Source organism: Lepidothrix coronata, unplaced genomic scaffold (assembly GCF_001604755.1).
Source record: "Lepidothrix coronata isolate B3197 unplaced genomic scaffold, Lepidothrix_coronata-1.0 Scaffold90, whole genome shotgun sequence".
Lineage (NCBI taxonomy): Eukaryota > Metazoa > Chordata > Aves > Passeriformes > Pipridae > Lepidothrix > Lepidothrix coronata.
The window spans coordinates 498,250-511,525 of record NW_016690270.1 but is presented as its reverse complement, the minus strand read 5'-3'; the positions used below and the strand labels follow the sequence as shown (position 1 = coordinate 511,525).

The following is a 13,276-nucleotide window of genomic DNA, read 5'->3' as shown; positions in this document are numbered from 1 at the left end:
CCCAGGCCTGACCTTGCCAGAGAGTTTATTTCCTCTCTGGGGCTGAGGAGGTGCACTGGGTGCCCAGAGCTGGAGGTCAGGAGGTGAAGGGAGGAGGAGAAGTGTTGGCATTTGTGGTTTGGCAGGAATGTGTCAGTGCTGAGTTCTGCAGGTCAGCTTAGCTGGGCTCTCCCCCTGCTCCCACTATGGATCATCACAGAATGGTTTGGACTGGAGGAGACATTAAAGCCTATCTCGTTCCAACCCCTGCCATGGGCAGGGACACCTCTCACTAGACCAGGTTTCTCCAAGCCCTGTCCAGCCTGACCTTCAACACTTCCAGGGATGGGGATAACTATTCCAAAAGCAGTGGTTGATGCTGGGAGGCCCAGGACAGCCCTTCGGGTGTGTCAGTAGCACAACATGTGTGCTCACCCTATCAAAACCCTTATCAGTGCTTTTAGGTGGCACCTCTCCAAACAGGCCTACCCAGCAGTGCCAAATAATTAACAGCTTTTCACCTACTCCCTGGATTTTTAGCAGCTTGAGGATCATTAAGCCTCCAGTTTGGCAGCTGCCCAGGTTTAATTAGTTTTCATCTAAACTCTTTACTCCCTTTCTGTGATTCTCTTGTTGGACCGGTGTGACATACCCACAGCTCAGCTTCAGTGCAGCTCAGAATCAGGAACTCCACAGGGAATTTAGTTCTGTTTTTTTTTTAAAGTTATAGACATTGTGGTTGAGCAAATGAGATGGGTAGTGTTCTGAGAAGCACAACAGAGGTAGAAATCCTTTGGTGGGGCAGGACCTGGGCTCCTTTATCAACTCAAGCACTTTCTGCTGTTCATTGCACCCTCATGTTTTTGAACACCCATGGTGTTTTTGAAGCTGAGATGGGGAGTAAGCTCTTTAACGTCTCCAAAAATTCCCCCCCCCCTCCAGGTTTGCCAGCCTGGGACCCAGAATCTAGCATATCCCTTTGCTCTGGGGTGTGTGGTTGGGTTTGATGGTGGCATTTGACATGTGGAGCAGCAGCCCAGGTGCAGGGATGTGGTGGGGTCGGGAGCACGGAGGGCTCATGTACTGCCCTCAGTGTGGAGACAGAAACCTGGTTCCTTCACTTGGCAGAGGCCCTGCTTCCCCATGGAGGCACGAGGGGGGTCAGGAAGCTGCTGCCTTCTCCAGGAGCATATGGGGGATGTTGAGCTGCTGCAGCATGTCAGCTGGATGTGCCACAGACTGGATCATGTTTAAGCAATGCTAGTTAGTCAATAAAACCACAACAAGTCAGTCTTTAGTCCCTTCTGCCCATAGCTGTAGAGGTTCTGTCAGAGAGGGGAGGAGTGGGAGCCCCTCTGCTCTGGAGACAGGCTGGGAGAGATTAGATGTGTGTTTTGGACATCCCCTGCCCTGCAGTGGGACAGCTCTGACCATCTGCTGGTCACTGAGCACGGCAGGGCCCCAGCCCAGGGGGTGTCCAGCTCCCTTTAGAGGCAGCAGACCCTGGCTGTGTCCAACAGTTCACACCCCTCGGGGGCCTGCCAGCCTTGGAAAGGGGCTGTGGGACCCAAACCTGCCCCTGAAGAGATGAACCAGAGGGTCAGCTCGTGGCCAAGGACCCTGGAGCCTGGTGGTGATGACACCACTTAAAGGGTCAGACTGGAGCCTCTGAGCCCCATGGCCAGTGGCCCTTGTGGCAGGGGATGTCACCTCAGGGCAGGACTGAGCCCCATTACCTGCCCTGAGGGCTCTGCGTGGACGGGATGAGCGTGGGGACCGTGGGTGGCCCATAGAGCAGCCTGGCACAGCGAGTCCTGTTGGCTTTGCTGGAGAGCAGGAGCTGCAAGGTCATCCCCCAGGCAGCCCAGCAGGATGGGCCTCCTGCCCTGTGGATCTGGGAACAGACAGACAGGGAGAGGGGAGCAGGAAGGACCTTGTCAAAGCTCCTTCACACCCACAGCTGTGGGCCCATCACCTTCCCTTGGTGGCTGGAGCCCAGAAAGGCAGAGAGCACAGTAAGCAGCAGAGCTGGCGTCTTGGGCAGAGGGTTTGGCAGCCCTTGGCTCTCCCTCGTGCTGTGAGGATGGAGCTTGAGCTGGATGCTGAGACAAAACTGCCCACAGCCATCCCAGCTTACCAGAGCAGCACTGGGAGCAACCGTCCCAAAACTACTCACCCCCAAGCTTCCAGGGCTCAGCATCCCCAGAGCTGAGCTTTACCTGTGCGTGGGAAAACAGCCTGTGGAAAGGAACCCACACATCTGCTCCTCCTGGGGGTGCTGGGGTGCTCAGGTGACCTTCGGGGAGGCACTGCCCCCCGACTGTGGGGGTGGTGAGGGCCGCAGGGGAGCCGGGGCCACCTGACGTCAGGAACCCGGGTCTCCTGGGACACCCGGGATCTCTGCCAGCGTGGTGAGGTTGGCCCCAGGGAGCACGAACCAGTTCCTGGCTCTGACAGCCGCCCTGCCCTCTTAATGAGGGATAATGAGGTGCATCTCATCACCGCTGCAGACTTGCCCCCTGGCCACGCCAGCTGCAAGCGAAGCCCCCGGGAAGGACCGGGAAGGAAGGATGGAGGGACTGGGGGAAGAGGGGCTCCAGCCGGGGGCTCTGCGGGGTTGTGATCTGCAGGGGCAGGGGCAGGGTGATCCAGGAGGTGAGCGCTGGGGTGGTGGCTGCGTGCCAAGGAGCCATGGGCTGATCGGCGGCCTCCAGCCCCAATCGATGACCCTGGCACATCTCCGGGGGAACTTTTTCTGATTCCGGACCTCACCTGGGTGAAGGAACCACACCCTCAACATCTGTGGGGGCACATCCAGTAGCCCAGCAGGCTGTGACTGTCACCCTGTCCGGCAGCCCACGGCCAGCACAAGTCCCCAGATGTCCCCCTGGCAGCCCGGCATGGCACCATGAACCCCTCGGTGCCAGGTGCTGGCACAGGAACAGACGGAGCTGCAGTGGCCGGGAACGAGACGGGCTGGAAAGGAGACTGGTGTTTTGCTGCAGGGGAGGGAGGGCTCAGGCGGGACTGGGCTGTGCTGTGCTGTCCCAGCCCCGCTCCGACAGCTCATCCCCCCTGCACAGGTCACACGAGGCTGGGGGATGCTGGTCCTTGCTGTGGGACAGCCTGGGGACTTCAAATCCCTGTCTCAGCAGATTTGGGGCATGGGAGCTCTGTGTGCTGAGGGGTGGCCCAGCACCCCTGGGCACGTGGCTGGGTGGGTGGTGGGTGCCAAGGGTTGTTCCCATTGCTACTGTCTGCTCTCTGCTTTTGACTCCCCTCTTGGACTGCACCCCTGGCCCCACAGCCCCTGCCTGGCTGGTGCTGCACCCACAGGCCTCTGTTGCAGCTGGCACGACACCACATAACCCCCTGCTCTGGCTGTCAGTGCAGCTCGTAACCCCATGCTCTGGCTGGCACTGAACCCCATAGCCCCCTGCCCCTGCTGGCACTGCACCCCGTAACCCCTTGCCCTGGCACTGCACCCCCTTGTGCCTTCTTCGCTGGCACTGCCCTGCACAGCCCCCCAACCCTGATGGCACTGCACTCTGTAACCCCTTCCTGGCTGGCATTTTATGCAGGGTCCCCTGCCCAGCTGGTGCTGCACCCCACAGCTGACTGTGCCCACTGGGACTGTACCCTATAGCCCTGTGCCGGTGGGGCTGCACCCCACAACAGCTGGTACTGCACCCCCAACATCTGGCCCTGCACTCCATGCCTGGGCTGCCATGCAGAAGTCCCTGAGCCCTGCCCTGGCACTGCTGCCGTGCAGACCCATCCCACACCCTGCCTGTTCACACAAGGACCATGGGGCAGCAGCTGCCTGCGGGCACCCCAAAAGCACCTCCTGGGTGAAGTGGGGCCTGGCCGGGCTTCGCCTGGGCGTGAAGGGAGCCTGAGCGCAGGAGGGGCCAGGCGAGGCGGGAGGAATGCGAGTGGGAGAGCGGCCGGGCATGTAGCGACAGCTCCTGGGGCACGCGGCGCCGGGATCCCACACGCTGCACGGGGCAGGGAGCAGAGCCCCAGCAACAGGGCTGGGGTCGGCATGGGGCACCCCATTGCTCACCCTTTCTGAGAGGTGGGAGCGCAGGGCAGGGAGAGCCCCGAGGGCAGCACGGCCACCGTGGGGTCCCGGCCCCGGGAAGCTCAGCTCTGACGTGAAGGGGCTGGAAATCCCCCAGCGGGTGATGCCTGGCTGAGCCCACACGAGGTGCTGAGGATCCTGGGGGCCGAGGGGCCGCTATGACCCCCGAGAAGGTGCTGAGGGAGGGGGTGCTGGAGAAGCGGAGCGGGGGGCTGCTACAGCTCTGGAAGAAGAAGCGGTGCCTGCTGACAGAGAAGGGGCTGCAGCTCTTCGAGCCCAAGGGCTCTCGGCGCAAGGAGCTGAGCTTCGCCCGCATGAAGGCAGTGGAGTGCGTGGAGTGGAAGGAGCGGCACATCTACTTCACGGTGGTGATGGACGACAGCCACGAGATTGACTTCCGCTGCGCCCAGGAGGACCCAGGCTGGAACGCCGAGATCACCATGGGCCTCGTCCGCTTCAAGAACCAGCAGGCGATCCAGGTCGTCCGCGCCCGGCACAGCTGCCGAGCAGGTACCAGACCCGCCGCTGCACCGCGGGTTGGGGTGCAGGACCCACTGGGGGAGGAGGTCCCTGGCCACCAGGTCCCATCTCTGAGGGGTTTGGCTTCCCCAAGGGAATCACAGCGGTCCCATGGATTCGGGTGGTCTGCAAGGGCAGTAGTCCTGTGTCCCCCCACACTGGCTAGGACGCCCCCATAGGTTTTTATCCCCCCACATCTCTGGAGAGGGACTTTCTATCATCCTCCCTCTGTCTGCGGTGGCCTGAGGGTCATGGGACCCTTTGCCATCTTGCACGTGGGATGGGGTGGGGATGGTGGCTGGCTCTGGACCCCAGTCCCCTCAGGGCTGGGCCCTGCCCCATGTCCTTGCAGTGGCCAGGTGGGTGACAGGCGCCTTCTCTCTGCAGTGGTGCAGTTCGACACAGCCCCAGTGGGACAGCCCATGGACACGCAGCATCCAAGGAGTCGGATGGAGATGGCTCTCAGCTCGGCAGGAGGTGGGGAGAATGGGATCCCAGCGGGCAAGTGAGGCCACCACTGTGCAGCCCAAGGACAAGGACGGTGGCCCCAGAGAGGCCAGTGCGGGCACTGGCTCCCCCTGCCCTGGGGCAGGACAGAGGCACTGCAGGGGCTGGCCTGGCACGGCAGCAGGGGCCAAGCCACATCCCCTTGGCACGAAGGGGCAAAGGACACAGCCACGGCTACCATCTGGGGCTCTGGACATGGCAGGAGGTGACATCCTTGTCCAGGGGCCCACCACCCTTCAGCTGACATGTGCAGGACCTTGGTGCACTGGTGGGGACACCTGGGCCTCTCCTGCGGGACAGGGGATGGATGAGGCTGTGCCCGAAGGAAGCAGTGGAATAGGGAGCTCTGCCTGTGTGACAGTGACACTGGGACAGATGGATGTGGCTGGGGACACAGCTCCCCCTGAGCCCCCATGTTGAGAAGGGGCTGGACTTTGTCCTACCCTGGGATGTCCTTGAGATGATGGGGAATGCTGGGAGGGCACTGGGGACCCCCACTCCTTGTACCAAAAGTGTCCCCAAACAGGACCTTCTGCTTCTTACCCTGGTGTTGCTTTGATTTGTGGGACCCTGCAGTGTAGAGGAGAGCACAAATCCTGTACAGAGCTTTGCCGATTGTTGGCATCCCCCTAAACCAGCATCCCACAGTCGGGCTCCAAAGCCCCCCCCCTGCCGCCCCGAGCCTCTCCGGTCACCCATCCCACTGCTCCCGTGTCCCCAGGGATTCCCACGGTGGTTTGTGGGCAGGCGACGCGGGAGCAGCGCTCCGGCTCTGCAGGCAGGGGAAGGGACGGCCCTGCCCCGACAGGCAGCGCAGACAGCAGCGCCTGGAGCCACCGAGCTCCGCAAGCCGGAGCCTGAGCCCCAGCCCCGCGGCTGCGGGCGCTGCAGATCCTGCCGGAGATTGCCCGGCCGCGTGGGAACCGGGGAGAGCAGTGTCCTGTCCCCTCGGGCTGTGGCTGCTGGCCCCAGCCTGCACACCAGCCACCTCTGCCAGACCCCACGGGGCCCGCGGGGTCCTGTCCCCGTGCCAGGGCAGAGCCAAGGTGGCTCCGGGGAGGGATGGTGGCGTGGCTGGAGCCTGCTCACCGTGCAGGGCCAGGCTTGTGCTGGCTCAGTGCTCGAACAGGCATTTAGGTGTTTTTCCACCCAAGGAACCCTCCTTGGCCACCTGGTTCTCAGAGCTGTGTTTGCTGAGAGCCCGCTGGCTTGTGAGTGGAGAGAAGCTGGGGGGGGCGAGTTGGGGGGCACATAGATGAAGCTGGACCCAAACAGTGCAGATGGAGCTTTGCACCATCCCATTGCTATGGCAGGAACACGGTGGGCTCCAGGGATGGTGGGACCTGGTCCCCCATCCACAGGAGATGTTCTAGGTGTGGAGCCTTGTGTGGACCAGCCCCTAAAACAGATCCTCACTGGAAGAAAATGGGGCTGTCAGGAAGGTGCTGGTGCTCACACAGCATTTCCATGGCAAGGATCTCTCTCCTGAGGTTTTTCTTAAATCTCCAGCTCCCTGAGTCAGGGCATTCATCCTGAGCCTGTGCTGTGGAGGGTACCAGGGGTGGGGAGAGCCCAGTACAAGGGGGGTTTCCAAAGTTGCCAGTTTTGGGCAGTGTGACTCCCCATTTTTGGCTTTTCTGCTCTCTTGCTCACCATAAATAGCTATTTTCTGTTTTCCAACTGCCAGCAACAAACTGGGGGAGAAAATGGTCAAGATGTGTGTGGCTGTAAGTGCCAGCCCTGGCTGTGTATGGATGGGTGAGGCAGCAGGGAGACCACAGTACCCATAAGCTGGGGAGAAACATGGGCAGTTAATAGAGGGAGAGGAAGAGAAAGAGAAGCCAAATTGCTATGTCAGCATTTTGGGCCCAGGCATGAGGAAAGTCAAAGCTTTTCCATCCCCACCCTGAGCCCCCATCGCTCTGCTGACCGCCCCAAAGCCAGAGCCCCTGGACCACGTATCCTCCAGGGCCTGCACTGCTCCCCAAACCCCCCAGGTTTGGGAGTTCCTTGTGTGCAGACACCCACATCTGCCCAATCCATCCTCTCTGGGCAGATTCCTGACCCTGGGAGCTGAGGCTGGGGGTGAGAGCAGAGGGGGTGCCATGCAGGAGGGAGGTGGGACAGCTTCACCTGCTGCCTGTGAGGGCTGAATTACTCATGCAGAGGAAAAGGTCACCCAGAGGCTGAAAAACAAACAAATAGCCAAGCGACTCGGCCAGGGAGGGAGCAGAGCAGGGACAGGGCCGGCGGCTGGTGTGTCCCCCAGCACCAGGGATGTGGTGCCAGCACACTCCCAGCCAGCCTGAAAAGCAGGGAGAGGACCATGGGAAGTGTTTCTAATGCCTCCAGAGGTGGGGACACTGAGGCAAAACACGGGGTTGGTAGGTGTGTGGCCTCGCAGCCCCTCCAGCACACGGGCTCCTGCTTCAGTGAGGCCAGGGGACCCCAGTGCCAGGGCCCCCAAGTAGAGCTGGGGCTCAGTGCAGAGCCCCAAAATGCTGCGAGGTGCCCTGGAGCTGCGGGACTTCAAAGGCAGGAGCCTGAAAATCTGGCTTTTCTGCTCCCAGCCCTGCAGTGCCCCTGCTCCATCAGCCCTCCCTGCACTTCTCCAAAGATGCCTCGGTGCTGGGGCTGCTCTGCCCGGGCTGGGGGCTGCCCTGTGCCTTGGCCTGGGGCAGGGGCTCTGCCAGCACCCAGGGGGGCAGGGACTGGTACCCCCCTTGCAGCACCCTGGGGGTGCAGTAAGTGCAGGAGAGGGGGAAGGAGGAGGTTCAGGGCCCTTTTTTTCCACCTGATGAACTCCAAGCTCTGGGTTTGGGGTCAGTTTGGGGCTGGCTGGACCCCCCCAAGTGCCAGGGAGGGCAGTGTGGGTGATGGTGCCAATGCTTTTGGCAGGTGAGACCATGTGTACCTCCTCCACCACCGTGTGCCCTGTGGAGAGGCTGGCACTGCCTCACTTCTGTGACCATCCCTGACCTTGTGGGTGGTCTTTCCTCACGCAAAAGTGAAAAGGAAATCACGGCCGTAGCAAGCAGTGTTCTGGTTTTTTAGCTTTGGGTCATGTCTTTGGGTCTGACTTCCTTCAGATGCTCCTAAAGTTATTTCATTGTTGACCATCCTCAACTACAGTTCCTAAATCACTGGATTTTGGTTTGGAAGGCACCACCTGCCCACTGCCCGGCTGGAAAACTTCCCAGAGCCCTGTGATGTCCGTGTGCCCACACTCCAGGGGAGCAGAGGGCCAGGATGTCCACACCACTGCTGGGGGGGCTTGGCCACCTCCACCGAAGTCCTCTTGGATTTGGGTGTAGGAAGAAATGCTGTTGTCAAAACATGGAGCTTGGGATGCTGAGGGGGCCCAGGCAGGGATTGCAGGTATTGCAGTGGGGGTTCCACAGTGTCCTGGTGGTGTGTCTTGGAGAGGGTGTCCCAGGGAGGTTGAGGAGTGTGGCTGTGACCACCACCCACCAGTGGACTGGGGCTATGGGAGCCAGTGGGAGGGTTGGAGCTCATCAGAAAGAAACAAAAATAGGGACCACACATTGCTGGAACTGCAGATGGACCAACCAGCACATCCCAGCCTCCATCTGTCACCCACTACCCCAGAGCAGGAGTCACTGGGCTGCTCTGGGAGTGGGGGTGGCCCGTTCCAGGCAAAGGGGATGCTGAGATGCATCGAGTGTCTCAGAGGCAGGTGGGAGGGCCTGGAAATACCCTGAAAATGTCCAAAAAGTGTATCAGGGTCCCTGCCTGGGCCAGAAATTTTGGATTATTTGGAATAGTCTTTTATTTTTCCCGTGGAATGTTTTGCCTCAGGCTGAAAAGCAGCCTGGGTTTTGGGATATGCAAACTGACATCGCTGTTGAACCGTGGCCACCCACTGACACAGAAGAGCCAATATCTTCCTCCTGGTTATAGGAGCTGACAAGATCAACATTAGGAAGGTTTCATGTGTCACTTGGCAAAACCATGGAAAGCTTAAAGTCTTCAGTGGGTGGCTCAGCTCCATTTCAATAATGTCTTCCCACTATCCCAAAGTAGATAATTCCTCCTTATTTAGTAAAGATGTTTCTATGTGCCAGTGGCACGAGGCAGGAGCATGTGCTGTTCATAAAGGGCCTGCTGGCTTTCCAAGAACCCTCCTCAGCTTTGACACCTTCTGCAAGCATTTCACATCTCCCCAGAGTACCCAAGATGAGAAAAACAAATTTTCCCACAACATTTCTAGAAGTGGAAGGTGTTTTTCACATTTTAGGGAAATTGTCCTGCTTTTGGATGCAGCCCCACAGCTGCTCCCACATGGATTTGCTGCCTGCAGCCAAGTGGGAAGAATCAGTCTCATGCCCATGGATGAAGGGGCTGTCACAGGCACCATCCCCAGCTGCACCACGTACAAGAGGATATCCAGTCAGGTTGGGGTTCTGACAACAGGGGCTGTGGCTGGAGAAGATGGGGCTCTCCTGCTGCAGGATCAGCTGTGTTTGCCCTGGGAGACCAGGACAAGGAGCAGCAGATCCCAAAGGGATGAGAAGCGTCTGCCCTGCTGGGCAGCAGGAGATGTGGGTGTCCTGGGGCTCCTGCAAAGGGGTGGAGATCCCTGAGCTGGGAGAGGTGTCTCAGCCCTCTGGGGCATGTTTGGGGTCTGGCCTGGGGCTGTGCTGGTTGCCAGGTTGGGCTGTGATGATTATCCACATTCTGGTGCACTTTCCATCTCCATGGCTGTCCCCACTGCCTGCTCTGCTTCGGTGCCTCGGGGCATTGCCCAGGTCTGGTGGGACTCACTCACAGATGCAGCGGAGTGAGGGAATCCTTCCCAGGGCTGCAGAAAGCATCAGCTGTTGGAGAACATTCTGGAGGTTTTCACCCCTGCTGTCACCAATCCATGGAGCAGGTGGGAGTCGATGGATCCTTCCAGCAGCTCGTGAGGGGTGAGAGCTGCCAGATGATCTGCAGGAGAAACACCCAGGTGGAACCATTCATCAAGAGCAACAAGGCTGGTGAAGGGACTGGAGCACAAGTCCTGTGAGGAGAGGCTGAGGGAGCCGGGGTTATTTAGCCTGGAGAAGGCTCAGGGGAGATCTCATCACTCTACAACTCCCTGACAGGAGATTGTAGCCAGGTGAGAGTTGGTCTCTTCTCCCAGGCAGCTCTCAGTAAGACAAGAGGGCTCGGTCTTAAGCTCTACCAGGGGAGGTTTAGGTTGGATATTAGGAAGAAATTCTTTACAGAGAGGCTAATCAGGCATTGGAATGGGCTGCCCAGGGAAGGGGTGGATTCTCTGTCCCTGGAGGTTTTTAAGATAAGACTGGATGTGGCATCAGTGCCATGGGCTGGGAACCACAGCGGGGTTGGATCAAAGGTTGGACTTGATGATCTCAGATGTCCTTTCCAACCCGGCTGATTCTGTTATTCTGTGATCAGGACAAGTCCCATGGACCCTCACAATTTCACTGCAACATGACCCTGCAGCCTTGCAGTCACCTTGCTTGGAGGAGGTGACCTCAATGTCCCCTTGTCTCTGAGCTGTCTCACAGAGGGAAAACCTTCTCCTACCCCCATGGTGAGTCTGTGAGGCATCCTCTGTCCCTGAGGCAGCCGGTGGTCCCCTGCCCTCTGCCTGGCACTGGGGGCTGGCTCTGAGACTGGCAGCTGAGGGTTGGGATAGACTTGTTTGGAGGTTCGGTCGCAAAGGACACCAGAGGCTCAGCTGTTGTTTCTAAGCCTGTCCTGGATGCCCTGGGGAGTCTGTTGTCTTTGCAAATTCCACCGGGGTTGTCAAAACTAGGACGGTGCTTGGAAGAGGGCAAGGATGGGATGGATGGGAAGGCTCCAGAGAGGGAAAGAGATTGCTGCAAGTCCATTTCTTCAGGCAGATTGGCTTCATGTGGGACAACTAAACTGCTCACAGGGGTCAGATACCTTTGAATTTGGAGTCCCAAGACCCTGAGGAGCCAGAGACCACTGTGGTTTTTCCCAAAGTCAGAGGGCAGACGTGGAAGCCCCTGCCACATTTGTGAGGCTGATGTCCAAGGATGAGGAATCACCAACACCCTCCAGGGACTTGGTATGTCCAGAGGGAGAGAGAAACTGCCCCATCCATCTAAACACATGCCAAGGGGGCCACTCGTAAGAGACCAAACACAGGTGACCTGTAGGTCACAGGGATGTTTAGGGACAAACAGCTGTCCCTGGGGACTTGGTCCTGGGTGGGTCTGACCTCCCCATGCAGCTCTCTGGGAATTTTCTGTTGACATCCATCCCCTCGGTGGCAGCCCATGGGGACCCTTCACTTCAATCAGTGGCTCTCAGTAACAGGGATATTACTTTGCTTTGAATTTGGCCTCAGCACTGCTCTGCCCCATAGATCCTGATCCTTCCTACCCCCCAGAAGCTCAGAGTGATGCACAACCTCAGGTGGTACCTGATAAAACAGCCCCCTCACCTCGAGGCAGCTCACTGTGGTTTGTGAGCTGGGGTTGGAGATGGAGATCTGAAACATCCCCATCATGTCAGCTGGGGAGGAGGGATGGGAGATCCCAGGCTTCTGCCAATTCTCCCGCTGCAGTCCCCCACGGCAGTGCTGGAGCTTTGAAACCGATGGGGAAGCCCCAAGTCGAGGGGTCCCACTACCCCATCCCTTGCCTGCCCTTTCCTCCTCCTCACTCCGGGTCCCAGCAGAGGATGAAACCTGAGCCTGGAGCAAATGGCATCTGAAGCAGCCCCCATCCCATCCCCGGGCAGCGGGAGCTGTGGGAATGCAGTGCCTTTGTCACAGGCTAATTTTGGCTCCTCTGTGCTCCGAAAACAATCCCAAGGCAGCTGGGAGGAAAGATGCTGGAGGCCTGGCCCCATGGGGCTTTTGCCTTATAAAGGTCTAACGGGGTGGTTTAAATCCTCCTCCTCTTCTGCAGCCTGGAGCAGATCTGCTGCACTGGCTCTTGGAGCCAGGGAAGGGGAGAGGTCCCTGGAGGGGTCCCCGAGGTGGGTGGGCACAGGGGGGTCTCCCCCTGCCCACTGGGATTTGTTTAGTGCAATTCACACAAGGATGGCACCGCCACTGTCACCATCACCGATCTCCCACCAGGTGTCAGGGCAGGGGGAAGGAGGCCCTGCATCCCTGGCTCTGCGGGATGGGGGGGCTGTCTTTGCCCCCCACCTCAGGACCTGCCCCACGCAGGCAGCTGTGTGTCCCTCCGTGACCATAATAGCCCCAGGATTAACATACCGGGCATTGTCCCCGCTGGGCCCCACGCTGGGAATTGTTTGCTCCTAAATTTGTCCCTAAAAATATCACAGGGAACAGGTGTTGCTTGCCCTGTGATTCTCTGCCATGCAAAGCCTCCTTCCACAGGGGCACTGGGCAAGGGGCTTTGTAGGGTGCAGGGGGGTGAGACAGCAGCTTTTTCTCTGCTGTTCAGGAATTTCATTGGGAAAACTTCAGGGCTTGTGAGAGGCTCAAAGTTGCTTGAGCATCCCAACCCACTGGGCTGTACTGAGGGAGACTGGATGGTCCTTCTCCCCAAAGGGGGACAGTTCCTTGGTCCCAAATCCATGTTTTAGCCCATCACCCCTCAGCAACCTGGCTGAGGGGGTTTATCCTCTTCTCTGGTGGCTCCCAGGAAGTCCCTTGGCCAGTGCTGCTCTGGAGACATCGTTCTGTGTATGTCCCATCATGCAGGGGGGTCAACACTGCAGCATCTCCCCAGGCTCACAACTCCCCCCCCAACCCAGTAGAGACCTACTGAAAGCAAAAAAGAAAAGAAATAAAAAGGAAAAAAAACCACAACAAAAAGAAAGGAAAAAAAAAATCAAGAGATTTTCTGCAAAGGAAAAGCACTGCAGTGTTTCAGCTCATAGGTTCTGTCTCTCCCAGAAAGACTCAGGGGTTTTGCAGCATCTCTGGTGCTGTTTCACATCAGAGAGGAGCAAGGCAGAGGTGCCACGAGGATACACCTCATCCACATGGGCATCACTATCACAGCCCAGTCAGCCTGAGCTGGTACCTCCGTGTGTTCACACACAACACCCCTGTGAGCAGCCAGTGCTGCCCAAGCCGGGGGGATTCCAGTGCCTAAAGGGGCTCCAAGAGAGCTGGACAAGGGATGGAGTGACAGGACAAGGGGGAATGGTTTCCCACTGCCAGAGGGCAGGGTTAGATGGGATACTGGGAAGGAATTCCTGGCT

At 58.7% G+C, this 13,276-nt stretch overlaps 1 protein-coding gene across 1 annotated transcript; it reads left to right on the top strand.

The window, feature by feature from the left end:
• The first annotated feature begins 3,671 nt into the window (after window positions 1-3,671).
• Window positions 3,672-5,613, top strand: PHLDA3 (pleckstrin homology like domain family A member 3). The gene is made up of 2 exons (XM_017821319.1): window positions 3,672-4,573; window positions 4,970-5,613. The coding sequence occupies exons 1-2, from the start codon at window positions 4,222-4,224 to the stop codon at window positions 5,089-5,091; spliced, it is 474 nt and encodes a 157-aa protein (XP_017676808.1). The 5' UTR covers window positions 3,672-4,221; the 3' UTR covers window positions 5,092-5,613.
• The last annotated feature ends 7,663 nt before the right edge of the window (window positions 5,614-13,276 follow it).